This window comes from Panthera leo, chromosome E3 (genome assembly GCF_018350215.1).
Source record: "Panthera leo isolate Ple1 chromosome E3, P.leo_Ple1_pat1.1, whole genome shotgun sequence".
Lineage (NCBI taxonomy): Eukaryota > Metazoa > Chordata > Mammalia > Carnivora > Felidae > Panthera > Panthera leo.
In genome coordinates, this window is record NC_056694.1 from 17,696,942 (window position 1) to 17,722,965 (window position 26,024).

The following is a 26,024-nucleotide window of genomic DNA, read 5'->3' on the forward strand; positions in this document are numbered from 1 at the left end:
GCTGCCCCAGGCCGATGTGGGTCGGCAGACTGCCCTGGCCCTACATATCTACCCCCCTCAAAAACTGCCAAACTTTTTTAAGGGGGGGGGGGGGGTGTACAAAACAAAACAAAAAGTGTAACAGTGGTATAGCTTAAAGCGCATTTAGCATGAGCTTTTAACACAAAAGCCCACTGCAATCGGGCGCCTGCCTGGCTCAGGCAGTTAAGTGTCTGACTCCTGGTTTCTGCTCAGGACACGGTTTGTGAGATCGAGCCCAGCATTCGGCTCTGCACTCACTGACAGTGCAGACCCTGCTTGGGATTCTTCTCTCTCTCCCTCTCTTTCTGCCTCTCCCCTGTTCATGCTCTCTCTCTCTCTCTCTCTCTCTCAAAATAAATAGAAAAGTAATTTTTTTTAGAAAATACACTGCAATGTAATTGTGCTATTCACAAAATAACTCTATGAGAAAAATAATATATAAGATCAAGGTAAGGTAAGGCCCAGTAATGGTCTCTGGGTCCAGACTACTTGTTTGAAGATAAAAGTTTACATTTCAGAGTTTCCTGGAAGTAAGGCCTGGGACCAAAGACCTTCTGCCCCTCGCTCCCCCTAGGCCATGCTTCTGAGGCTCTAAAGCTGTGGGTCACAGAGGCAGCATATTCAGTATCTCCAAGTGGTTAACCACTTGGGGACTGATGTCAGACAGACTTGAATACTGATCCTGATTCTTTCTCTTACATGTGGTGTGGGCTTGGGCAAACCACTTGATTTTTCTGAACGTCCAGTTTTTTAAACATTAAAATGGTTCCAATAATGCCTAGCTGAGGACTCACAGGAGTTGTACACACACACACACACACACACACACACACACACACACACACACACCACATGCTTCCTTTGGGACTCCTATACGACTCTGACTCATTTATTCTTTCCTAGGATCTGAGAGAACTTTTGTTTCTTGGGTGGGACAAAAAGTTGAGGTCTGTGGTCCTCTGAAGAGATCCCAAAGATAAGGCACGTCCCAGAGAAGTCAGTCTGTTGAGTTGAGGGGGTCAGTGTATGCCTGAAGTCAGACTTCTTGGAAAGCCTCAAGGATTCATTCCTCACAAAGTTCTCCCTCTAAAGGCACTTATCTAGTGCAATTTCAGTACCTTTTCTAGGTTAGTTCCATTTTCTCAGATTCCAAGTGGTGCCAGACTGCTCCTAGGTTTGGGGAATATAACAATAAGTTTGTAAAAATAACCCTTGACTATTCTTTCTCTACACATCTTTTCTCCAGTGAGTTTTATATAGAGAGAGGGTCCTGAGGTGGAACTGAGGGAGATAAATAAATTTGGTTCAGCACTTACCGAACTCAGGTCCTGAACTCCAGTGTTCTTAAAGAGGATCTTTAATTACATTATCTCATTTAATCTTCACAACATCCCTAAGAAAAAAAGAAATGATTATCCCCATTTAACAGGTAAGAAAATTAAGGCAGAGAAGTTGGGCCCCTTGCTAATGGGGGGGGGGGGGGCAGAGGATCAGAGTGCTTTATAAATGGGAATTTGCAAGGAAACATGAACTCTTTGGAAGGGGTACCAACAAAGAGTTGGGAGCTCAGAGTTCATTTTCTTTGGTTGGGGTGGGAGAATTGTATAAGGTCAGTTGATGTACATGATCACTTCAAGGTGAAGATCAGAATTTTAGTATGCCACTCATTAAAAGAGGTTAAGATCTAGTAGTTGGTTTTTTGTTTTGTTTTGTTTTGTTTTTTGTTTTAAGGTTTCCAGCTACACGTTTCTGAATACTCATGTGTTACCAATCTTGGGCCTTTAGAAAGGTAAAATGTAAAGGACGTTGAAGAAGTTTCTCTATAGGGTGAGGATCTCAGGACCCTTGTTTTTTCCTGAGCTAGTCCTAGAGGCTCCCTATAGGGTTCCTGTTATTGAAAAGGAGAGTTGGGGCGACTCTACCTTCACACGTGGAGAATAATGCCCCATCTGAGGCATTCTCTCAATCCTCACTGGTGAGGGATTAATGGTCCCAGATTTCCATAGGACTATGAGCCAGCTGTGGGGACTTGGGACACCTCTCTCAATCAACTGTCCAGGGGAGCTGTGAGTCAAGTCTTTGAATTTGCCCACTGCCCTCATCCTCACCCTCATGGACCAAAAGTGGCTACAGCCTAAGTTCTGAGATTCTCCCTATTTTCCAGCAGAAAACAAGAAGTGGTAGATGCAGAAGGAAGGGACCAAAAGCAAGAAACTTTGGGGAGATAGAAATATCAGTGCCAGAGCAGATGCCTCACCTTGACACTGAGGACCATGGGCTGGCACTCATGATGCCCTGATATCTTTGGACCTAAAGTCTGTGTCCTGGTCTGTGTTAACCCCCCCACTGCAAACCCTGGAATCAGGTATGTTACCTTGACTGTAACCGGGCCTTCCGGAAACTCTCTACCTTGGATTTGCACCAAGGTGCGTGGCCTTGCCTGTTTCCTGAGTGTGACTGTTGCTTCTCTAGGGCCTAGAAACTGATTAGCACAGAAGCAGCACCCAGGAGTATGTCACTACTTGTGCGGGGGCCCTTCTCAGCTCTTACAAGGACATACTGGAATGAGTAAGTGGGAAATGACCTCACACCTTTCCCAAAGGCCTGAAGTGTTGTTCTAGCTACTAGCTCTGATTAAGCATCGGCAGAATCACCCTCAGTAGTTGAAAAAAATCCAGATTAAGAAGTAGCAAAAAGACTCAGGGCGCCTGGGTGGCTCAGTCGATTAGGCCTCTGACTCTTGATTCAGCTCAGGTCATGATCTCATGATCTCACGGTTCGTGAGTACCAGCCTTGCACTGGGTGCCACTCTGACACTACAGAGGCTGCTTGGGATTCTCTCTCTTCCCCTCCTGAGATCCTTTGATATTTTTGGACAATGCTGTGCTTAGAAATAGCTGTGTAGCACCGTGGTTACGATAAATGGGCTTCAAAGTTGGATACCTTGGATTCTAATGCTGGCTGCTTAATTTAGCTGTGCTACAGAAGGTATCTTACTGGACTGAGTTTGAGCGCCCCCATTCGGAAAGTGAAATGATCAGCCTCATTAGGGTTGTTTCTTGAGGATTAAATGAGTTAATGGTTTTGAAGTGTTTTGCAGTTCCTGGCACATTGCGTGGGTTGTTGTTTTTGTAGTTACACTACAGTTTTTAGATGGTTAGGAACAACAAAGAATAAGATTCTGACTTTGGCCACTCAGCCTTCAGAGCGGTGGATAAAAGGGAAGAGGGCACTTCTGTAAGTCACTGGGGCCCAGGTGGTGGCCAGGACTTCTATCCCAGGAGTGTGTGTGAACTGCTCAAGGGCGGAGATGGCTCTGAAGAGAAAGCTCTAGTGTTAGGTCAGCAGAAAGAACACTGGACTAAGGAGCAGTAGCCAGTCTCAATGTTTTTATTCTTTTTTATTTTAATTTTTAAATGTTTATTTATTTTTTTATTTTATTTTATTTTATTTTTTTTAACATTTATTTATTTTTGAGAGAGAGAGAGAGACAGAGCATGAACGGGGGAGGGCCAGAGAGAGGGAGACACAGAATCTGAAACAGGCTCCAGGCTCTGAGCTGTCAGCACAGAGCCCGACGCGGGGCTCGAACTCACTGACCGCGAGATCATGACCTGAGCCGAAGTCGAACGCTTAACCGACTGAGCCACCCAGGCGCCCCTAAATGTTTATTTTTAAGAGAGAGACAGCCAGACAGACCGTGAGCGGGAGAGGGGCAGAGAGGGGGCAAATCCGAATGGGGCTCCAGGCTCTGAGCTGTCAGCACAGAGCCTGGCTTGGGGCTGAACTCACCATCTGTGAGATCATGACCCGAGCCGAAGTCAGATGCTTAACCGACTGAGCCACCCAGGCGCCCCTCAATGTTCTTATTCTTAAACAGGGGCCACAGTCCCTACCCTCACAAGGAATGTTGCTCAGTTAGATGATTCACAAGAAGGCTGTTGCACACACGTGGGACAATGAAGAAATTCCATAAATATGCTTAGCTCCCTAGAATTGGCTTCATTTTTGCAGCCAGGAAGCACTCCCGGAAGCCTGTGGGCCAGCGGAACAGAGGTGGAATCGCTCAGAGGACGCTGATCAATGCGGGTTCCCTACACACAACCTTCTCGGGACACCTGGTAGTACGCCTGTGGCGTTACCTAGCAACAGCGTTCTAGAGTCTGGCCCCAGGGACCAACCAGCGCAGACCTAGTATTTCACTAGGTCCAATCACTGGGCGCCGCCAGAAGGCACGTCCTCTAGCCAATCTCCGCCGGCGGCCAGAGGGCTTAGGAATTTCAAGAGTCGCCGCTGAGCGTTTGGAGCTGACTCTTAAATGAATAAGGTCAACCGAAACGAGTAACAACTTTCCGAGTGCATCTGAATGACCGTTGTGAAGGCAGGTCGCCATATTCTCCCGGGGGCATTTTCCTGTACCGTTGTCCACTCTGAGTACCAGAGTGACCCACGACGCCGTGATTCCTCTGTTCCGACCGCAGCTTGGCCCCCATGCAAAGCCGGATCCGGGCCAGCTCCGACGCTGGGCCCAGCGCAACAGTGTCTCCTCAGCTCGGAAAAGACAGTGGACCTGGGGTTGGAGCTTCCAGGGTCTGGGAATGGAAGAGTCCAAAGCACCCCCTGCATCCCCGCTCCCCATGCGGAGCCCAGAGCCTGGACCCGAGCGGAGGAGGCCGGGCGCCGTCAAGCCTCGCCGCGGTGGTGGTGTATTTTTTCTTGGGGGAGTGTGGAGAATCTGAGGCTCAGAAGGCCTTGAACTAGATGTGATGCCAGAGGCCTACGGCCACCTGGGGGCGCTCACTCTGCCCATTTTTGCACACCCCTTTATTAATTTTTCACAATGTGTCTAAACCAGTCCTTGGGCGAGAGCTGCAGACGCAGAGACCACTCAGACAGTGCAAAATGCCTAGAGCGGCTGGGGGACAGAGGGCAAAATGACGAGTATTGGGCTGAGGCTTACGGAGGGATTATTCTAGAATGCCTCCTGGAAGCCTTGAGGGTTTTTTATTTAAAAAAAATAATTTACCTTTCCTTGTCTAAGGCTACAATGTAGTTGCTTTTTAAACTTTTATTTTTTTTATTTTTTAATTTTAATTTTTTTTATTTTTTTACATTTATTAATTTTTGAGACAGAGAGGGACAGAGCATGAACGGGGGAGGGTCAGAGAGAGAGGGAGACACAGAATCTGAAACAGGCTCCAGGCTCTGAGCGGTCAGCACAGAGCCCGACGCGGGGCTCGAACTCGCGGACCGAGAGATCATGACCTGAGCCGAAGTCGGTCGCCCAACCGACTGAGCCACCCAGGCGCCCCCAACGTAGTTGCTTTTTTTTTTTTTTTTTTTTTTTTCAACGTTTTTTATTTTATTTTTGGGACAGAGAGAGACAGAGCATGAACGGGGGAGGGGCAGAGAGAGAGGGAGACACAGAATCGGAAACAGGCTCCAGGCTCCGAGCCATCAGCCCAGAGCCTGACGCGGGGCTCGAACTCACGGACCGCGAGATCGTGACCTGGCTGAAGTCGGACGCTTAACCGACTGCTCCACCCAGGCGCCCCCAACGTATTTGCTTTTTAAAAACAGCTTTATTAAGATGAGCTATAATTCACACGTCATAAACTTCATCCCTTGAAAAGTATACAATTCAGTGATTTTTAGTATATTTAGAAAGTTGTACAACCATCACCACAATCTAACTCCAGAACATTTTCATCACCCCAGAAAGAAACCCTTTAGCCATCACGACCCCATTCTCTCCTTCAGCCCCTGGAAACCACTAATCTACTTTTGTCTGTTGAGTTCCCTGTTTCAGACATTTCATATCATTGGAATCATAAGATATGTGGTCTTTTGTGTCTGGCTTTTTTCACATGGCATAATGTTTTGAAGGTTCATCCATATTGTAACATGAATCATTATTTTTAAAACATTTTTTAAAAGTTTATTTATTTAGGGGCGCCTGGGTGGCTCAGTCGGTTGAGCGGCCGACTTCAGCTCAGGTCATGCATTCTGTCTCTGTGTCTCTCAAAAATAAATAAACATTAAAAAAATTTTTTTAAATGTTTATTTATTTTGAAAGAGAGAGAGATGGAGAGTGTGAGCAGGGGAGGGGCAGAGAGAGAGGGAGAGAGAGAGAGAGAGAGAGAGAGAATCCCAAGCAGGCTCTGCACTGTCAGCAGAGAGCCGGACTCGGGGCTCAAACTCACAAACCGTGAGTTCATGACCTGAGTGGAAATGAAGAGTCAGACAGTTAACTGACTGAGCCACCCAGGCACCCCATTTTTAAAACATTTTGAATAGATTTTATTTTTAAAACATTTTGAATAGATTTTATTTTTTAGATTTTTATTTTAATTTAGGGTTAAGCTGACAGTGCAGAGAGTTCCCATATCCCTTTACCCTCTATCCCGGCCTCCCTACTATCAGCATCCCATACCAGATTCGTACATTTGTTATAATCTATGAATCGACATTGATATATCATTATCACCCAAAGCCCATAGTTTACATTAGGGTTTATTTTGATTTACATTCTATGAGTTTTGGCAGATGCATAATGCTATGTATCCACCATTATTATAGAATCATTACCCTAAAAATCCTCTGTGTTCCTCCTGTTTGTTCCTTCTCCCCAAACCCTGGCAACCACTGAACTTTCTATTGTCTCCCTGGTTTTGCCTTTTCCAGAATGTAATATAGCTGGAATCATACAGTATATACCTTTTTCAGATTGCCTTCTTTCTCTTAGTAATATGTGTTTAAGGTTACTACATGTCTTTTCATGGCTTAATGGCCCACGTCTCTTTAGTGCCAATATTTCACTGTATGAATGTACCACAGGTCATTTATCCACTCACCTACTAAAAGCAACCTTGGTTGCTTCCAAGATTTGGCAATTATGAAATAAAGTTGCTATAAGCATCTGTGTGCAGGTTTTTGTGTGGACATGATTTATCAGCTTATTTAGGCAGATACCAAGGAGCATAATTGCTGAATCATATGCTTAGTGTATGTTTAGTTTTGTGAGAAATTGACAATATTCATTCATTCATTCATTCATTCATTCAACACTGGGCCCAAACTCACGACCCTGAGATCAAGACCTGAGCTGAGATCGAGTTGGACACTTAACCGACTGAGCCACCCAGGCACCCCATAGGAATTGACAATTTTCTAAAATGGCTGCACTAATGGCTTCTTTTTTCTTTGTCAGAGTATGCTCTACACCCAGTGTGGGGTTTGAACTCACGACCCCAAGATCAAGAATCATATGCTCTGTCAACTGACACAGCCAGTTGTCCCAGTACTAATGGCTTTTTAAATGAATTCCTCAAGAATTTGTATATCATGTCATCTACAGATAGCAGTAATGTTACATCTTTCTAACCTGGATGTTTTATTTCATTTTCTTGCATAATCGTTCTGGCTAGAACAGTACAATGTAGTCAAATAGAAGAGATGAAAATAATAATGGTGAGGAGAATAGAATAGAAGTGGCCAGAGTGGCAAGAGCCTTGTTCCTGATCTTATGAGGAAAGTATTCAGTCAACAGGTTGAGGACATTCCCTTTTATTTTTAGTTTTTGAGTGTTTTTATCATGAAGGGGTGTTGGATTTTATCAAGTGCTTTTTGCACTTCTGTTGAGATGATCATGTGGTTTTTGTCTTTTTACTGATATATGATGTATTAATTGCTTTTCAGATATTAAACCAACTTTACATTCCTGGGTTAATCCTGTCCAATCATAGTATATACTTTTTTTTATATGTTGCTGGGTTTGGTCTGCTTGTATATTTGGTCAAGTATTTTTGGTTTTATTTGTGGTAAAATACACACTGCATAAAATTTACCACCTTAACCATTTTTTTAAGTGTACACTCGCATTGTTGGGCAACCAATCTCCAGACCTTTCTCATCTTGCAAAACTGAAACTCTATACTCATTAAACAATTCCTGCTATCCCTCTCTCCTCACCCAGTGGCAATCACTCAACCACAACCCCACCTCTGCTTCTATGACTTTGACTGCTTTAGATACCTCATATAAATGGAATCATTCAGTATCTTTTTGTGACTGGCTTATTTCACTTAATATAATGTCCTCAGGTTTAATCCAAGTTGTAGCATGTATCAGAATTTCCTTCCTTCTTAAGCTGGATAATATTCCATTGCATGTATCCACCATATTTTGTTTATCCATTCATCAATCAACAGACACTTGGGTTACTTCCATCTCTTAACTATTGTGAATAATACTGCTATAAACATGTGTATACAAATGTCTCTTCAAGGCCATGCTTTGAATTCTTGGGGGTATATACCCAAAGTGGAAAAACTATTTTTAATTTCTTTAAAACCCATCATACAGTTTTCCATAGGGGCTGCACCATTTTACATTTCCACCGACAGTGCATAGGATCCCAATTACTCCACATCCTCACCAACACTTGTTCTTTTCTTTTCTTTTTTTTTTTTTTTTTTTTATAGTAGGCATCCTAATGGTTTTGAGAACACGGCTTTTTTTTTTTTTTTTTTTTAATACTGAACAGTTTTCTCTAATCATCCCTGTTTTAAACAACTGCTTTTAATATAATTTCTCTAGTTCTCCAGGTTTTAGACAATTGGGAGCTATTTGCCTTTTTTCTTCCTTTCTTCTTCCTAATTCATTCACAATATCTCTTTTTTTCTGTGCTCAACTCAGGTGAGAGAGTGTCTTATGATTCCCTGGAGTGTATCAGGGCTACCACTGTGGCTTTCTCATAGTAAATCCCGTATAAATCTTCACAGGCAAATACGTTGGAAAATGGGTGTCACCTGAGGTGAAATATGCAAGAGGCCTACTGCCCTGCTCTCAAATGCATATAGAAGACATACTAAGCTGGGAGTGAAGTCTTCAATGTATTATGATGTCTTTACTACCTCGGGACTGCTGGCTCCGATCTGAGGCTTTTCCGCCTCTAGAGGCGCCCAGACCTTTGTGTATGTGTGTGTCTCCCTCACAAGGTTGTAAGCACCGCTGAGCGCAAGCACCCTTAGAGCCACCTCTTTCCAGTCCCCAGCATTATGTTTGGAGATGCCACGTTTAATCACATCAGACAGGAAGAGCTGCGGGGGCTCAAGGACTACATCGTGGGTCAAGCCCGGCGAAGACTCGAGAATCTGGAAGGCTGTAGACAGCAATGTAACCTCCATGGCCGAGGAGGCTTTGTTTAGCTCCCTGCTCTGTACCGGGCTCCTGGAGCTGTGCTCCACGCAGGAGGCGCCAATGCACGTTTGAACGTCGTTCATATCTAGGTGCAAAGGAGGCAGGGAGCCCCAGCCGCAGACAGCGCTCTGGTCCGAGGCCCAGCCGGCCAGGGTGTGGGGGGCGGGGAGGAGGAGCGGTGCTGTGGGCCCGCCGTCCCTTCGCACGCGCTGCCTACGACGGCGCCGGGCAGGTGTTCAACCAGCGCGATCCCCGGGGTCGTTGTGGCTCCAGGGAGAAGGCCGGCTCGCACGCTGCAGCCGGCTTCCCTCCAACGGAGTGATTCTCTGAGACCCAATCAGAACGCCGGCTCGTTGCTTCCGGCCCCGCGCCACCCAATGACTGTGCACGGGAGGGAGAAGGGCGTGAAGCCCAGAGGCGCCATTATTCTTGAGGGCAAAGGGTTTCTAGCGCCCGTGCGGTGGGGGGGTGGGTGAGCGAGCTTCTTGCGCGCTTCCACTGTGGCAGAAGGCATCCTCAGATGCTCTAATCCGGGTCCATGTAGGACCTGTAAGAATAACACCTTAGGGGTTTGCGCTGGTCCCACGAGAGGCTGGGACCCAGCCCTTCGGGCTTCCTCGGCCGTGCCCTGGGCCCGGGACCAACCAGGTTTGGTCCCGCGGCGTCCAGAACCCCGGGCCCGCCGGCGAACGGGGGAACAGCGCTGGACCCATGGCGCCGCCCGGGGCCCCGCGCCTCGCCGGCGAGCAGGGGGAGGCCCACCCAGACCGAGGGAAGCCGGGCGCCTTGAGCTTCGCAGACGTGGCCGTTTACTTCTCTTCGGAGGAGTGGGGCTGTCTGCGGCCAGCCCAGAGGGCCCTGTACCGGGACGTGATGCGGGAAACCTACGGCCACCTGGGCGCGCTCGGTGAGGCCCGGCCCGCCCCCTTCTCTCCCTTTTTGTGACACGGGGATTTTTAGACTTCTGGTGCGGACGCGTCCAAGTGTCTGTTGTTAAGGAGGGTCTTCTCCGCTAGGGTCCGGAGGCTGTGTCCCCCGCCTTGGCTGGGCTCCATCCTCTCACCCTGTCCGCTGTTGGCCTCTTCTCCCCTAGGATTCGCAGGCCCCAAGCCCGCCCTCATCTCCTGGATGGAGAGAAAGAAGGAGGCGTGGAGCCCGGAGGCCGAGGATCCCGAGGACAGGGCGAGGCACCCAGGATATGGGATAGGTGAGGAAAGTGGGGCTGAGCTGGAAGTCACCCTCTCTTGGGAGCGAGTCCCGGGCAGGAACTTTCCCCTGGCAGTCTCCTTCCAACACACAGCCCAGTTAGTGAGGATCTTCTGAACCTTCACTTCCAAATTTCCCTTTATCAGACCTGGTGCCTTCCTTACATCAACGATAGCTGGGTAGGGGGGAAGAGAAGGTGGGGGGGTAGAATTTATTGAGCCTTCCTTCTCTATGTGCCCAGAGCATTTGCATGCCTCAGAAAGGGGCCAGAAGTTCACTTAGTGAAATTGGTAGTTTTGGCCCAGGTGGTGACTGCTGTGTGTGTGTGTGTGTGTGTGTGTGTGTGTGTACGTGTATTTATTATTTATTTTGAGATACAGAGCACAAGCAGGGGAGGGGCAGAGAGAGAGGAATAGTGAAAATTCCAAGCAGGCTCCGCATTGCCAGCACAGAGCCTGCTGTGGGGCTCAAACTCATGAACCTTGACATCATGACCTGAGTGGAAATCAAGAGTTGGAGGCTTAACCGACTGAGCCACCCAGAGCTCCTGTGACTGCTGTTTTTGTATACACTGACCTGTAGTCCATTCCAGTGCCTTGAGAAATCTCTGTCCCTACTGAAATGCCTACTTTTAGGGGCTTTAATGTGGCAGGTGATTGCTTATTTTTGACAGGCAGTACTGTCCCTCACCTTCTGACAAAACTGTAATTTTCCAAGCCCTAAATGAGGGTGGGGGGGAAGGCCATGGAGTGGGGAGCTGCTGCCTTAGATGAACCCAGGGGCTCTGAAACAGGGAATACACCAGAGAAACAGACTGCTGCTCCCTTCACCTACATCTCCCCATGGTGAGAGAAAACACAGGCGGGGGCATGCAGGCACTCAACTCTTTGGTTTCAATTCTCTCGTCTCTTTAGAAAGCAAGAAAAAGAATGAACCAAGCAGCAGAATCAGGGCCAAGGAGCTTGAGGACCCCCCTGTGAAGAACGGGCCACTGATGAAGGCCAGGCTGGTTCCTGGTTTTAGAGACTGCAGCCATTCATTGCCTCAGGTCTCCTCTGACACGGGACACCAGTGCACCGAGACTCCCAAGAGGCCCTACCCCTGCCTGGAATGCAGTCGTTCTTTCAGCTACCCCTCCCTCCTAGCCAGCCACCAGCGGGTCCACTCTGGGGAGCGGCCCTTTCCCTGTGACCAGTGTGGACGCTGCTTCCGCCAAAGAGGCAATCTGGCTGTTCATATGCGCATACATACAGGGGAGAAGCCCTTCTCCTGCCCAGACTGTGGGAGGCTCTTTGCCTACCCCTCGATGCTGGTCAGACATCGGCGAATCCACTCTGGAGACCGTCCATATGTCTGTGGGCCTTGTGGGGTTCAGTTCTCCCAGAGGGCTCACCTGGTCCAGCACCAGCTGCTTCATACAGGGGACAAGCCTTATTCATGTCCGGATTGTGGCCGCTGCTTCCGCCAGACGGGGGCCCTGGCCATCCACAGACACAGACATGGTGGGGAGAAGCCATATGTGTGTACCGAGTGTGGGCGCCACTTTACACATCCTTCGCTCTTGGCTATCCACCAGCGCACCCACACGAGGAAGAAGCCCCATATCTGTTCTGACTGTGGTCGGGGCTTTGCCTACCCCTCCCTCCTGACCAATCACCAGCGGGTCCACTCCGGTGAGCGCCCCTACCCTTGTGCCCATTGCGGTGCCCGTTTTGCCCAGCAAAATAACCTGCTTCAGCATCAGCTCATTCACACAGGCGAAAAGCCCTATGAGTGCCCTGATTGTGGCCGCTGCTTCCGGCAGAGCGGCTCTCTGGCTATCCATAGGCGCACACATACAGGGGAGAAGCCCTACTCCTGCCCTGAGTGTGGGCACCAATTTACCTCTTCGTGTGTCCTCAACAGTCACAGGCGTGTCCATTCTGTTGAGAGGCCCTTCCCCTGTTCCCAGTGTGGGAAAACCTTTAAACGAAAGAGTGCCCTGGAAGCCCACCAATGGATCCATCGCACACGCAGGACAAGTCAGAGGGGGGCCGGACCTCTGTTACAACCTCCAGCCCGAGCTCCTGTCCCTGAGGGTCAGGAACCGTCAGTACACTTCCGGCATTTTCCTGATATGTTTCAGTAGTGCGAGTGTCTGAGTTCAGCAGTGTGAACGAGCGTTTTAAGATTCTCCCTGATCAAGTGTTGGGAAGGAGGTGCACAGAGGGCATAGGAGGGGTAGGAGAGGGGAGGAAAAGGGAATCGATCAAAAAGGAGATGGTGGGGGCTGAGCCACATCTAGAGTCTGTGAGTGACCTAGAGCTGAGAGGGAGGACATCCAGAGGGAAGCACCATCCAGGAAAAGCATGAGTCTCCTCCAATCCACTCCCAGCACCAACTGCTGACCTCTGAGCTTTCAGCTCCCAGTTTTCCCTAACTCTAGAGCTCAGGACTTCAAATCTTAATTTGGACCAGAAGCCAAAATGAAAGAGGAGGATCATAGGCTTTGAGCCAGTTTATCCCATGTTCAACCTTGGTGCATCTTGCGTCATCAACATCTTTCTATAAAATAAGTACATGAATCCGGCCCCCAAGGTGGTTGTGAGGATTAAATAACATATATTCAGTCAAAACTGTCTAGTACAGTACTTTTTGCTGTGTATATCCTCCCAAGCTTTGCAGGTAGAGTCGTTTGAATATTGTCTAATCATCCCTGCTGAAAACAACTCTTTCAATGTGATTTTTGTAGCTTAAAAAAAAATGTTTTTTGGGGCGCCTGGGTGGCGCAGTCGGTTAAGCGTCCGACTTCAGCCAGGTCACGATCTCACGGTCCGTGAGTTCGAGCCCCGCGTCAGGCTCTGGGCTGATGGCTCAGAGCCTGGAGCCTGTTTCCGATTCTGTGTCTCCCTCTCTCTCTGCCCCTCCCCCGTTCATGCTCTGTCTCTCTCTGTCCCAAAAATAAACAAACGTTGAAAAAAAAAATTAAAAAAAAAATGTTTTTTTAAATGTTTATTTTATTTTTTGAGAGAGATACAGGGCTCCAGTTGGGGAGGAGTAGAGAGAGAGGGAGATACAAAATCTGAGGCAGGCTCCCTGCTCTGAGCTGTCAGCACAGAGCCCTACCACGGGCTTGAATTCACCAGCTGGGAGATCATGACCTGAGCCTAAGGCAGACGCTTAACCGACTGAGCCATCCAGGCGCCCCTCGTAGCTCTTTTCTATATTTCAGCAAGTTATAAACTATTAATGCCTTTGTTTTCCCCCCAAGTGATTCAATGCTTATTTTCTCTGTGCTCAACGCAGAAGTGAGAGTCTGTCTCATAATTCCCTGGAGTGTGTTAGACCTACCACACTGGCTTAGGCACCCATGCCTTTGCTTACATATTATGTGTCCCTCTCACGGGGTTGTAAGTACCACTGAGAGCAATCACCCTTAGAGCCACCTCTTTCCAGTCCCCAGCATTATGTTTGGAGATGCCACGTTTAATCACATCAGACAGGAAGAGCTGCGGGGGCTCAAGGACTACATCGTGGGTCAAGCCCGGCGAAGACTCGAGAATCTGGAAGGCTGTAGACAGCAATGTAACCTCCATGGCCGAGGAGGCTTTGTTTAGCTCCCTGCTCTGTACCGGGCTCCTGGAGCTGTGCTCCACGCAGGAGGCGCCAATGCACGTTTGAACGTCGTTCATATCTAGGTGCAAAGGAGGCAGGGAGCCCCAGCCGCAGACAGCGCTCTGGTCCGAGGCCCAGCCGGCCAGGGTGTGGGGGGCGGGGAGGAGGAGCGGTGCTGTGGGCCCGCCGTCCCTTCGCACGCGCGGCCTAGGACGGCGCCGGGCAGGTGTTCAACCAGCGCGATCCCCGGGGTCGTTGTGGCTCCAGGGAGAAGGCCGGCTCGCACGCTGCAGCCGGCTTCCCTCCAACGTAGTGATTCTCTGAGACCCAATCAGAACGCCGGCTCGTTGCTTCCCGCCCCGCGCCACCCAATGACTGTGCACGGGAGGGAGAAGGGCGTGAAGTCCAGTGGCGCCATTATCGTTGAGGGCGAAGGCTTCAGGGCTCTGGTGCGGTGCACTGGGCTGTCTTCAGGGAAGTGATGCGGGTGACCCAGGACTGCCTACCTGGGCGCGATCGGAAAGTCCCAGCCCTCCCCTTGTCCCCCTTTTAGCGAAAAGGGGTACTAGTCGGCTTCGGTCCGGACGCGTCTGAGTGTCTGTTGTTGGGGAGGGTCTTTTCCGGTAGGATTCAGGAGGCTGTAACTGCCCCTGCAGAGGAAGCCCACTCTTTAGGCTTCATCCTCTCACCCAGTCCTCTGTCAGCCTCTTCTCCCCTGGGATTCGCAGGCCTCAAACCCGCCCTCATTTCCTGGAGATGAAAGTAGGAGGCGTGGAGCTCGGAGTCCAAGAAGGAGGGGGCAAGGCACTCAGGATCTGGGATAGGCGAGGAAAGTGGGGGCTGAGCTGGAAGTCAACCTCTCCTGGGAGGGAGCCAGGGTAGGCCCTTTCTGCCGGCAGCCACAGCTACACCGCACCCTTCTCTTTAAAGACCCCAATTCATAAGAATCCGATGAACTTTCTCTTCTAAAGTTCTCTTTCCCAGACCCGGAGGCTTCCTTGTGTTCAAGGGTAGCTGGTCCTGTTGGTTCCAGTTGGGGGTTGGGGTGAGACAACAGTTGGGGATTTAGGTTCTTTCGCCTTATTTCTGCTGAGTGTTTAAGAGTATTGCTTCCAACAGAGCTTTCTTCAGTCATGGGAATGTTCTGTATCTGTGGTGACCAACACAAAAGCCACCGGCCACATGTGTCTATTTAGCACTTGAAATGTGGCTAGTGTACCTGAGGAAGTAAAATTTTCATTTTAATTAACTTAAGCCTAGAGAACATGCATGATGTATTTCTGACTGGCCTTGGAAGGAGACCAGACATTCACTTCGGTTTCTTGGCCTGGCCTTGTTTCTCAGGGCATATCCTGCCTTTTGAAGCTGCCTAGAGCCCTCTATAGAATTTAAAGCCTTGCCACCTTTCATTGAGGATGCAAACAGGTGTTTTTGTGTGCTCAGACGGCACTGAGGTCTGTTTTTTGAGGAACGTTTCCACTGACATGTCTGTATTTAAGGTCTTTCACTAGGGAGAGGTGCCGGCTTACCTCTGAAAAGAATTCAGCCCTTCCTTATGGGAACCCTCTATGGTTCTGGAAGCCTGGAGTGAGAAGGCATGGTACTTTTTCTGAAAACTAGAAACTTCTGCCTGAGGCAGGTGGGGGATCGCTGTGGAGGGATGGGGGGTGGGGCGGGGATTCGCACTTAGATCCTCCTGCCCTGAACGAACAGGCACTCTGTCTCCAGTGCTGCCCCACCAGTGGCGATTCAGAGCACCTCACAATCTTTAGTTCCGATTCTCTTGTCTCTGCAGAGAGCAAGAGTAAAGAAAAGAAGGGGGAAATGGAGGTGAAGAAGCTTAAGGAGCCTGTGTGAGAGAGGCTGCCTGGTTAGGCAGCATGGCAGGAGTCCTTTGAAGAACCAGGGGCCCTGAATCAGGGGGTATGGCCAGATATCACCTCAGGGCTCCTGAACTATGGGACAACAGTGCTGTTTGGCTCCGAAGAAACCCTACCCGAGTCTTGGCTGTCCTCTTCCTCCTGGCCAGACACCAGCAGGCCTACTGTGCTGGCAGCCTTCCCTGTGACAGTGTGGATGCTGCTCTTTCAGTGCAAGAACCTGCCCCACCATCTGCCCGTCCACAGGTGAGACAGTGGTCTCCCCACCCCACCCCCACCCCCCTGCTGTGTGGCTGCCGCCTTTGAAAAAGTAGGGCCCTGGCCACCTACAGAAGGAAGAAACTTTATGCAAGTCTGGACTGTGGGCAGCTCTTTGCCACCCCTCACTGTTAGACACGGACAGACCACTCCGGTGACTGTCCCCGTGTGTGTGGCTCCTGTGGTGTCCCCGTTTCCCAGAGGGCTCACCTGATCTAGCACCAGCTGCTCCACATAGGGCACACCCGCGTCCTGACTGCACCGCGCCGCCTCCACCCGGGGAAGCGCCCTGGGTGCCCATAAGTGCAGACATGTGGGCAGACTGGGGGTGCGACTTTGCATACCCGCCTCCCGGCCAGCCACCTGCTCATGCACTTGAGTAAACACTGCTATACCATGGTCTATAGTGTGGTACTCACTTTTGCTCACCAAAAAAATTTGCTCCAGCACCAGCTTATCCACACGGGAAAGAAGCCCTCTGGTGCTGTGGCTGTAAGGCGGTGTTCTTTGGCCGTTGGGTCCTTTGGCCGTTCACAGATGCCCACGCACACCCGGGGAAACCTTCCCCCTGCCCAGAGTGTGGCATCTGCTTCCTGCACTCCTCCCTCCTGCTCAGCCACAGGCACATCCACTCTCATGAGAGGCCCTTTCCCTGCACTGAATGTGGGAAAAGCTCCAAGAGGAAGCACGCCCAGAAAGCCCACCATGGAATCCATCAGGGATACACGGAAGGGCCAAGGTGTGGGAGCCCTGAGCCAGCCTCCTCCCTTGGGGATCAAGACCCCTCAGTTCATGTCCACTGTTAGATACATTCCAGGAGTGTGGGTGACTGGGGTCAAGTGCTGCGAAGGGGTTTATGATGGAAGACATTGTTTCCCGTCAAGCGTTCACCACTCAGAGCGGGTAGAGGCAAGAGAGAAAGGAAAAAAGGGGGAGGTGTACAAAGTGACAAAGTCCATAGGTGCCTTGGAGTCCTCCTTCAGAGAGCAGGATATAGAGGTAATGGGAAATGTACCAGCAAGTTACGTCACCCAGAAATGGACAGGTTGGAACTGGACTGCAAGAATCTGTTAGGGAAAGGGAAGATTCCATCATTACCCATGACTTTGTCCCAGGACTAACACTGCTTGCTGGAGTCTGGGTTTATGGCGCAATGACATTTTAGGCAAATCGAAGGTTGCACTGCCTGATGCTTTCCTCTCACTGAGCATGAAACAAGGAGAAATGACGCTCAGAGCCTTTCACCCAGTTTAGAGCTGCCAGTGCAAGTCAGAGGACATTCTCCAGCTTCAAATCTCATCCCCGCCTTTACTAACAGGCAGTCTGCTCGCTCAACTGTCTGCTAACCATCCTCATAAGGACTCTGGAAGGTGAATTTCCACTGTGGTTATCTATCTCGATGTGCCTACGAGGTGGCACCTGGGACTTAGCTGGCTTTCAACACCATTTCCCTTTACCCCAAACAGGGAGCCTTTGGTGGCCTCTTGGTGTGTAGATTCCCTGGATCTTCTCCATCCTTCTCTACAGTGGACATTCTGCAGGAGGAGCCCCGTGTGTCCCTGTGCCCAGTGTGAATCCAGGAATTTATACAGAAGGGAGCAAGGGCCTCTGCTTTCACATGAAGTCCTAGGTGCATCTCTCTCCGAAATGTTTCCCTATAGGTAAGAGCACCTGACTCTGCCTGATTCCTAGGCTCTGCCTTAGTGGCTCCCACCAAGATCACCTTGGCCAAGATCATCTTTGGCAAGCCAGGCCAAATGGGGCCTTTCCAGCCCAGGGCCAAAAGGGCGAGGCTGAGCCTGTCTTGCCATCTCCTGTATGTGGGAAGAGGGCTTAACACTCTTTCTCCTCAGTATTTAACCATCTTCTTTCCTAGTCAATGTCAGCATCATTGACAGTACATCATTACCATTTAGGCAAAATATCCACAGAGGAAGTCTGATTCCTTCCCAACCTTCTCTGTTTACTCATTGTCTTCCCAATGAAATAGTTTGCTGTCTGTTTGCCCTTTTATTCCCTCAGCAGCCCACGTTTACCTTCTGATTTCTCCAAACTGAACTATGTGTAGGCACAAAGCTATCCGTTTGCCCTGCACACTATCAGAGTAATTCTCTTAAAATATTAACAGAAGGTAATTCACTTCTTTAGACCAGTGTAGAGCTCCCCGGTGTGCAGGATGAAACCATCCAATATCTGGTGTCAACCTGTCCTTTCAATCCTTCAGGGTTTTTATTTTATTTATGTTTATTTATTTTTGAGAGAGAGGGAGAGAGTGCAAGCAGGGGAGGGGAAGAGAGAGAAAGAGAGAGAGAGAGAGAGAGAGAGAGAGAGGATCTCAAGCAGGCTCCGCGCTGTCAGCACAGAGCCTGACGGGGGGCTTGAACTCACAAACCCTAAGATCACGACCTGAGTTGAAACCAAAAATTGGACACTTACAAGACTGAGCCACCCAGGGGCCCCTCAATCCTTGTTTCACCCTAACAGTATCTGGTACTGCATCAGAAAATGTCCTCATTCCCTTCACACTCAGAACTTTCCTGAATTCCTGGCTTTGTATCAGAGATGTTTATGGTCATGGAATTCAGCTGTTTACTCAACAAATATACATTGAGCACTGCTGCCCTCTCTGAATCCCACCCATTCATAGACCAAACTCATTTCCCACTTGATGCATCAATCTGGAAATTCATTCAGAGCAGGGATTCTGTCTTATTCATTTTGGCAATCTTGACATTCCACTTGCTCCCCCAGTAGTTTGTTCAATAAACAGTCACTATGCTTGGGACAGAGTAGAACTCAGTGTTTACTGTCATTTTGTTGTTGGTGTGTTTTGTTTTTCCCTACCTCCTCTGTTCAAAAGTCATCTTCTCAGAAAGCCTTACTACCTCACAAGGTTATCTTGTGAATGCCTGAAATGTTGTCTTCACTCCTGGTCAGTTCTGGGATAGCGTTTTATCCATAAAAGGTGCTTTAACAAATTGATCAATGGGTTGGAGAGAGAGAGATGTGTATGTCACCAGTTGAGGTATGTAGCAAATGGCATATTCTCTGCCCCCTAGATCGCCTGGGAGATGACCCTGAGCTGGTGAAACCCTGAACAACAACACTTAGACAGAAGTCGGGACTGATGGAGTGGGAGCCGACTGGTTACATCAGCAATTTTCCTATGCCTTTCACATACATGCTTGCTGCACTCTGTTAATTTGTAAATTTATATGCCTCACTCAACTACAATCTTCATTCAGAGCATGGTTCATGACTTATTTCCAAACTGCCTAGCACTACGCTTTGTACACTGAACAAATGTCATGTAAAAATAAGGAACGGAGATGTGCATAAGACTGAACCTGGAAACAGGCCAGGAGCTCTGATTGTTGAGTTGACGAGCGAATTCGCATAGTGCGGGGAAGGGGGTCGTGTTCTGCGGTATGAATGAAGACCCGGTCGGCCCTGGGTTTAAATCTCTGTTGGTTTTCCTTATTAGCAGCATCCCTCTGAGATTTTCCTCATCGGTAGAACTGGATGGTGACCACCAACGACTATTGTACTATTGTCACATAATAGTAACAAAGAATAAATAAGATCCCCTCTTATTAGAGGGGAATGGTGCCTGCGCGCGGGAAACGCCAACGTTAATTTCCCTCCCCAAAAGGCAACAAGGAAGTTATCCAATTCTCTGAGAAGGTCACCCGGGGTAATCTCAGCCCCGGGCTGGCCGGAGTGGCTCCGTCACTCAAATCCTTCCCTCCCTCCTCGAGGCAGCGCGTGCCAGAGAATAGGGGCCCGTCAGCGACGCCAGGCTAGCTCACAGCGGCCGGACTCAGAACCGGCCAGAGGCACCCGGCTTGAAGGGTCGGCTTCCTGCCCTTACGCTTCCGTTGGCTTCGTTTAAACAGGCCGCTTTCGACAGCACCCAATCAGGAAGCTCGATCTTCGGCCGCCGCCCAATGAGCGCGTGTAATGGGGGGGAAAAAGGGCGTGAAGCCCAATCGCAGCGCCATCACACTTGAGGGCAAAGAGGTTAGGAAGCCGGCATGGCGCTCCGGTCAATAAAATCGATAGCTGGAAGCTGCCTGTGTTCCAGGCTAAGGCGGTGCGGGAGCAGCGCCGCCATCTTCCCCGAAGGCATCTTCCGGTGCCTTTCACCCAAGTTCGGGCAGGAGTTTCCTGAATAACAGCGAAAGGTTTCCGTTAGCCCCGCAAGGCGGCCGATTCCGATTCCCTCCGGGCCTCCCCAGGCACGCTCAGCCCCGGTCCGGCGGGGGCTCCTAAATCTCCGGGTCCGCCAGGGGTCCAGGCCGAGACGGGGAAGGCCGTGGCGCCGGCTTCTGGGGTCCAATGGCGCCACCTTCGGCTCCGCTCTCTGCGCGGGGACCAGGAGAGGCCAGACCCGGCCGGAGAAGGGGAAGGAGGCCGAGGGCGGTGAAGTTCGCAGACGTGGCCGTGTACTTCTCCACGGAGGAGTGGGGGTGTCTGCGCCCCGCGCAGAGGGCCCTGTACCGGGACGTGATGCGGGAGACCTACGGCCACCTGGGCGCGCTCGGTGAGGCCCGGCCCAATTCGCTTCCGCGGGGCCCGAAGGGATGGAGGAGCTTAGGGGCGGGGGTTGGGGGGACGGCAGAGTGTCCAGGGACCTGGCCTGCGACCAGGGTGTGTCAGGGGAGGAGGACAGGGTCTTGGCAGGAGATGACACCGGGTAGGTATTTACCCAGCGTTATCTAGGAGCTGGGCATCTGACTGGTTCTCCTTCCCCAGGGTGCGCAGGTCCCAAACCAGCCCTCATCTCCTGGTTGGAACGAAATACCGATGATTGGGAACCGGCTGCTCTGGATCCGCAGGAGTGCCCACGGGGGGTAGCAGTCCAAAGAAGTGAGTGAAAAATGCCTGTGGAGGGCCTGCGGCCTCTAATGACTCAGTTTCAAGTTTTGGTAGCTAGGGGTTCCTCTGGCCCGTCCTGTAGTGCTTTACTTACTTACTGTGTTGGTTTTCATAACTTCAGGGTCTTGTCTCTCTGATGGTGTTGGGTGGGTCCACCATACAATGGTTTACCCATCAGTTTGCAAACTAATGGTCTGCAGTTCTCTGTTGTGTGAATGAACCAGTGAGCTTTTCAAAGGAGTTACACTCCGGTGTCCTTCCCAGGATCCCTGTCCTCAGCTAGCTTTGAATTGGGCCCTGAGGCACCTGGTACCTTTCTGAGTTTTCCGGATTTTGGTTGAACGGATCTCATAGGGAACAGCTGCCTGGGATGTAGGGCCCTCTCTCTGCCCTTTTGGCGGGGTGACTGCTGATCAGTGCAGGAATCTGTACTCTTCTCAGGATCTAGCAAGGCTCTGATTGATGCCATTCAGGTAGAAGGACCCCAGATCCACCCACAGGGACGGATGTAACTGTCGGAGCTGGAGTTTTGGTGCCAGATTCTCTGAGACCAGTGCTATCTTTCCAAGATTCAGATCTGACCATGATACTTCCTTACTTAAAACCTGTTAGTTTGCGGGGCATCTGGGTGGCTCAGTCGGTTGAGCTTCTGACTTCGGCTCAGGTCATGATCTTGAGGTCCGTGAGTTCGGGCCCTGCATCGGGCTCTGTGCTGACAGCTCAGAGCCTGGAGCCTGCTTCGGATTCTGTGTCTCCCTCTCTTCTCTGTCCCTACCTGCGTGCCCCCCCTTAAAAATAAACATTAATTTTTTTTTTTTTATTTTAAAAAAACGTGTCCGTTTTTGCCACGACAGGTTGGCAAATGGCTGTCAGTTATATCAAGTCACTTGGGGAACTTGGTAAAAAAAAAATACACAGATTTCCTGGACCCAGAACTATTGACTTACTCTTATGGATGTCTAGGCCGTTTGTAACGGCCCCAGTCAGTTGGCATGTACGTTTAGATTTGAGAACCACTGGATAAAATATAGTTCAAGGCCCTATACAGCAGTGGTTCTCGGAGTATGGTCCTCAGACCAACAGCAGCATCAGTCAGGAAAGAATTAGAAATACAGATTCTTGGGCCCCATCCCAGACCTGCTGAATCCAAAATTGTCTCAATAAGTTATCCAGATGCTTCTGATCACAATAAAATTTGAGACCCATTGGCTTAGACGGCCTTAGAACCTAGAGCTCATAGCCATTATAGCTCATAGCCATTATAGCTCATAGCCTATAGCCAGATCATAGCTCATAGCCTATAGCCAGCTCATAGCTCATTTGTTTCTGCTTCCTTGCCTTACACTTAACCTGTTCAAAAACTTTTAATTTGTAAAATCTGCATAACCTCCAAGAAACCTTTTCTGACTTCTCCAAATTGAGTTAGGGACTCCTGGAATCTCCTCTATTTCTATAGCAGTACGTCACCGTGGCACTGACACAGATTGTCTGTGGCACTAACACTCCTTGAAGAGGGGCTGAGTCTGTTTGTGTTCCAACCTGTAACACTGTCTTAGGCAAGGGTGGGGGCCCAGTATATGTTAAATTAATTTCTCCCTGTGTTCCTGTAGAAACCAGAACCAGAAAGAAGAACGGAGACAAGGAAGTATTCCCACCTAAGGAGGCACCGCGAAAGGGGAAGCGAGGGCGGCGGCCCAGCAAACCCCGACTGATCCCCAGGCAGACGTCGGGGGGCCCCATCTGCCCGGACTGTGGTTGTACCTTCCCTGATCACCTGGCCCTGGAGAGCCACAAGTGTGCCCAGAATCTGAAGAAGCCTTACCCTTGCCCAGACTGCGGGCGCCGGTTTTCCTACCCCTCCCTGCTGGTCAGTCACCGGCGGGCACACTCTGGTGAGTGTCCCTATGTTTGCGACCAGTGTGGCAAACGTTTCTCCCAGCGCAAGAACCTCTCGCAGCACCAGGTTATCCACACAGGCGAGAAGCCCTACCACTGCCCTGACTGTGGCCGCTGCTTCCGCAGGAGCCGGTCCCTGGCCAATCACCGGACCACGCATACGGGTGAAAAGCCCCACCAGTGCCCTAGCTGCGGGCGTCGCTTTGCCTATCCCTCGCTGCTGGCCATCCACCAGCGCACACACACGGGGGAGAAGCCCTACACCTGCCTGGAGTGCAACCGCCGCTTCCGTCAGCGCACCGCCCTCGTCATCCACCAGCGCATCCACACCGGCGAGAAGCCCTACCCGTGTCCGGACTGTGAGCGGCGCTTCTCCTCCTCCTCCCGCCTGGTCAGCCACCGGCGGGTACACTCCGGGGAGCGTCCCTACGCCTGCGAGCACTGTGAGGCCCGCTTCTCCCAGCGCAGCACCCTGCTCCAGCACCAGCTCTTGCACACGGGGGAGAAGCCGTACCCCTGCCCAGACTGCGGACGTGCCTTCCGGCGGAGCGGCTCCCTCGCCATTCACCGCAGCACGCACACCGAGGAGAAGCTGCACGCGTGCGAAGACTGTGGCCGCCGCTTCGCCTACCCCTCGCTCCTGGCCAGTCACCGGCGCGTCCACTCGGGCGAGCGGCCCTACGCCTGCGACCTGTGCTCCAAGCGCTTTGCCCAGTGGAGCCACCTGGCCCAGCACCAGCTCCTGCACACCGGGGAGAAGCCCTTCCCCTGCCTGGAGTGTGGCCGTTGCTTCCGCCAGAGGTGGTCTCTGGCCGTCCACAAGTGTAGCCCCAGGGCCCAAAACTGTAGCGCTAGATCTGCTCTAGGGGGGGCCAGCCAGAAGGGCGATGCCCTTTAGTGTGGGAAGGACGGTGGCAGTTCATTTCAGTGCATGGAGGGGCCCAGGTCATACAGGGCAGAGTCAGAGCAAAAACCCAGGTTCCCTGCCGCAGAGACCTGAACTTCAGTGTATTCCACCACACTGGCTGCCTTACTGGATGTGTCGAGAACGGAGGGTCCCGTTAGGAGAGGTGACATCATTTGGTTGTTTCCCGGCTACCCTATCCTGAAAGAATTTCTGTGTGTGGATATCAGGACTGAGAGTTCTCCCGTCTGTTTTAGAGGCTGTTGGCTTTTGCTTTCTTGTCACAGGGGTTACCTGTCCTCTTGCACAGTCAGGAGAATCCCATACTCTGCCCCTTCTTCCATACGTGGTTAAAGCCAACCTGATCTAGCCCTCTTTTTACGACACTCCTGCCAAGTGTTTTTTGTTTTGTTTTTTTTTTTTACCCTTGCTTTAAAACCTCCCTTGACGGGGAGCTTACTACCTCACAAGGCAGGTCATTTCGTTGTGGGATAGCTCTGATCTTTAGAAGGCTGTTCAGGACCACATTCTCTTTCCCTATAAGCCTTGCCCAGAATATGTAATACTTCATGTACGTGACAGCATTTCAGAGAACTCTATCACGACTGCTTTTGCCCCACGTTTTCAGGTTAAACAGCATCATTTGGTCCATCAGTCCTTAAAGACAGGGTTTCAGTTCCCACACACATGCTCGCTCTCCAAACAGGTGCTGGGTTTTCAATGTTCCTTTTAAAGCCGGCACCACAGTGTGCACAGTACACCTCCTTGGTCTGTACTTGTCTCGGTGGCTCTAGATTGCACTGACTTTGGGGATGGTGGCACTGCACGGGGCTTCATTGGGTGACAGGCACCTAAATACCTAAGGTTTTTGTTTGTTTTTAAACCACATACTGTGAAGCTAAGTCTTCTGCACCCTATGTTTGAAAAATTGGTTCCAGTGGGTCTGGGACATAGGCAAAATGAGCTCTGGGAGAAGACTGATTTTAAGGCAAAGCAGGGGAGCTATGGTCTAGCAGCAAGAGGCAAAACTGGGACCAGCTTGTACTTCATCCAGTGGATTTGGATTCGTTCCAGGCAGCCAGTGGCTGGAAAACCCTTGAGAACTGGGTCTTACCCTTCCCTGATTTCTCATCAGAATAAGGAGACATCAGCACAGACCTTCCAGGAGTCCTCAGCCAACATTTTTCATAAAATGGAGTGAGGCCATTCAAGGAGGGTAGAGTCAACAGTCATCAAGTTGTGCTCATGCCTGCCTTCCTCACATAAGCTCTCCAAAGCAGCAGCAGCAATGTGTCTTAATCTTTGATATGCCTCCCTGGTACCTACCCCTGAGTAGATGCTCAGTAAAGCTTTACCGCATTAAATGAACAAGGCCTACCACTTTGCCTTGGGTAGCTGCACCAAATTGGAATTTCCAAACATGACTTCTCTCCTATTCCAACGGCTGGAGTGGGTCATGTTCCTACCCCTATTGCTTGTTCCTTCGGCTCTCCTCATCTCAGCCCCAAAGTCGGGGAGCAGTTGGGGAACAGTGTTTGTAATTACCTCCGTTCTGGTGTTTAGCAAGTTGCATTGTAACTGTTTCTCCTTGGATGAATGGATGAGCTACCCCAAGACAGGGGTCGTACCAGATTGGGTCTCATTAAAATGTCTGATAAATGAATTATGTTCCTTGTGGAATTACTATTTATAAAATGTAAGTGTAGGTCCTTGACTGACCAGAAATTTTTACAGTTTTGTTGTTGTTTTTAATGTCTATTTCTGAGAGAGCGGGAAAGGGGCAGAGAGAGGAGACTCCAGGCTCACCCACCTCTTTCTTTACCTAGGAATTTTGTAGCTTTCTTTGGCCTGGATTGTAACTCCAAGACTTGGGAGCCACTGGTGGCCAAGTTCCAGTGTGTGGTCTGTGGAGGGTTGAGACGAGTGACAACTTACTAGGTTCCCTAAAGCACTTCAGTCTCAGGGTCCGTTCCATTGACCAGCTGTGATCCTGGCCCTGTTTTCAGTGGGAGATCCCAGTATCCTTCCAATAAACTCCCCCTTCTGTTTTAGGTAGAGTTTGTTACTTGCAACCAAAGAGCGAACGGATTCATAGTCCCAGTATGGATTTACCTCCCATCTGCCTTCATGTCTATGTACGAGCTGTGAAGAAGAAAAAATCGCAGGGTTGCTGAAAGCCAGCATGA

The 26,024-nt window shown here is 50.2% G+C and overlaps 2 protein-coding genes and 1 long non-coding RNA gene across 3 annotated transcripts; 2 read left to right on the forward strand and 1 right to left on the reverse strand.

Annotated features, from left to right (window-relative positions):
• Window positions 1-882: 882 nt before the first annotated feature.
• LOC122210357 lies at window positions 883-4,087 on the reverse strand. Its single transcript, XR_006198025.1, has 3 exons — window positions 3,918-4,087; window positions 1,338-1,414; window positions 883-1,191 (listed from the first exon to the last, which is right to left on the reverse strand). It is a non-coding gene; the product is annotated as an uncharacterized LOC122210357 (long non-coding RNA).
• Window positions 4,088-9,802: 5,715 nt separating this feature from the next.
• Window positions 9,803-13,121, forward strand: LOC122209674 (zinc finger protein OZF-like). The gene is made up of 3 exons (XM_042921759.1): window positions 9,803-10,129; window positions 10,316-10,429; window positions 11,343-13,121. Exons 1-3 carry the CDS (start codon window positions 9,934-9,936, stop codon window positions 12,554-12,556), a joined length of 1,524 nt encoding a protein of 507 aa, XP_042777693.1. The 5' UTR covers window positions 9,803-9,933; the 3' UTR covers window positions 12,557-13,121.
• A 6,807-nt stretch (window positions 13,122-19,928) lies between these two features.
• On the forward strand, window positions 19,929-25,501 carry LOC122209384 (zinc finger protein 689). Its single transcript, XM_042921163.1, has 3 exons — window positions 19,929-20,703; window positions 20,916-21,029; window positions 22,649-25,501. Exons 1-3 carry the CDS (start codon window positions 20,499-20,501, stop codon window positions 23,830-23,832), a joined length of 1,503 nt encoding a protein of 500 aa, XP_042777097.1. The 5' UTR covers window positions 19,929-20,498; the 3' UTR covers window positions 23,833-25,501.
• Window positions 25,502-26,024: the final 523 nt, after the last annotated feature.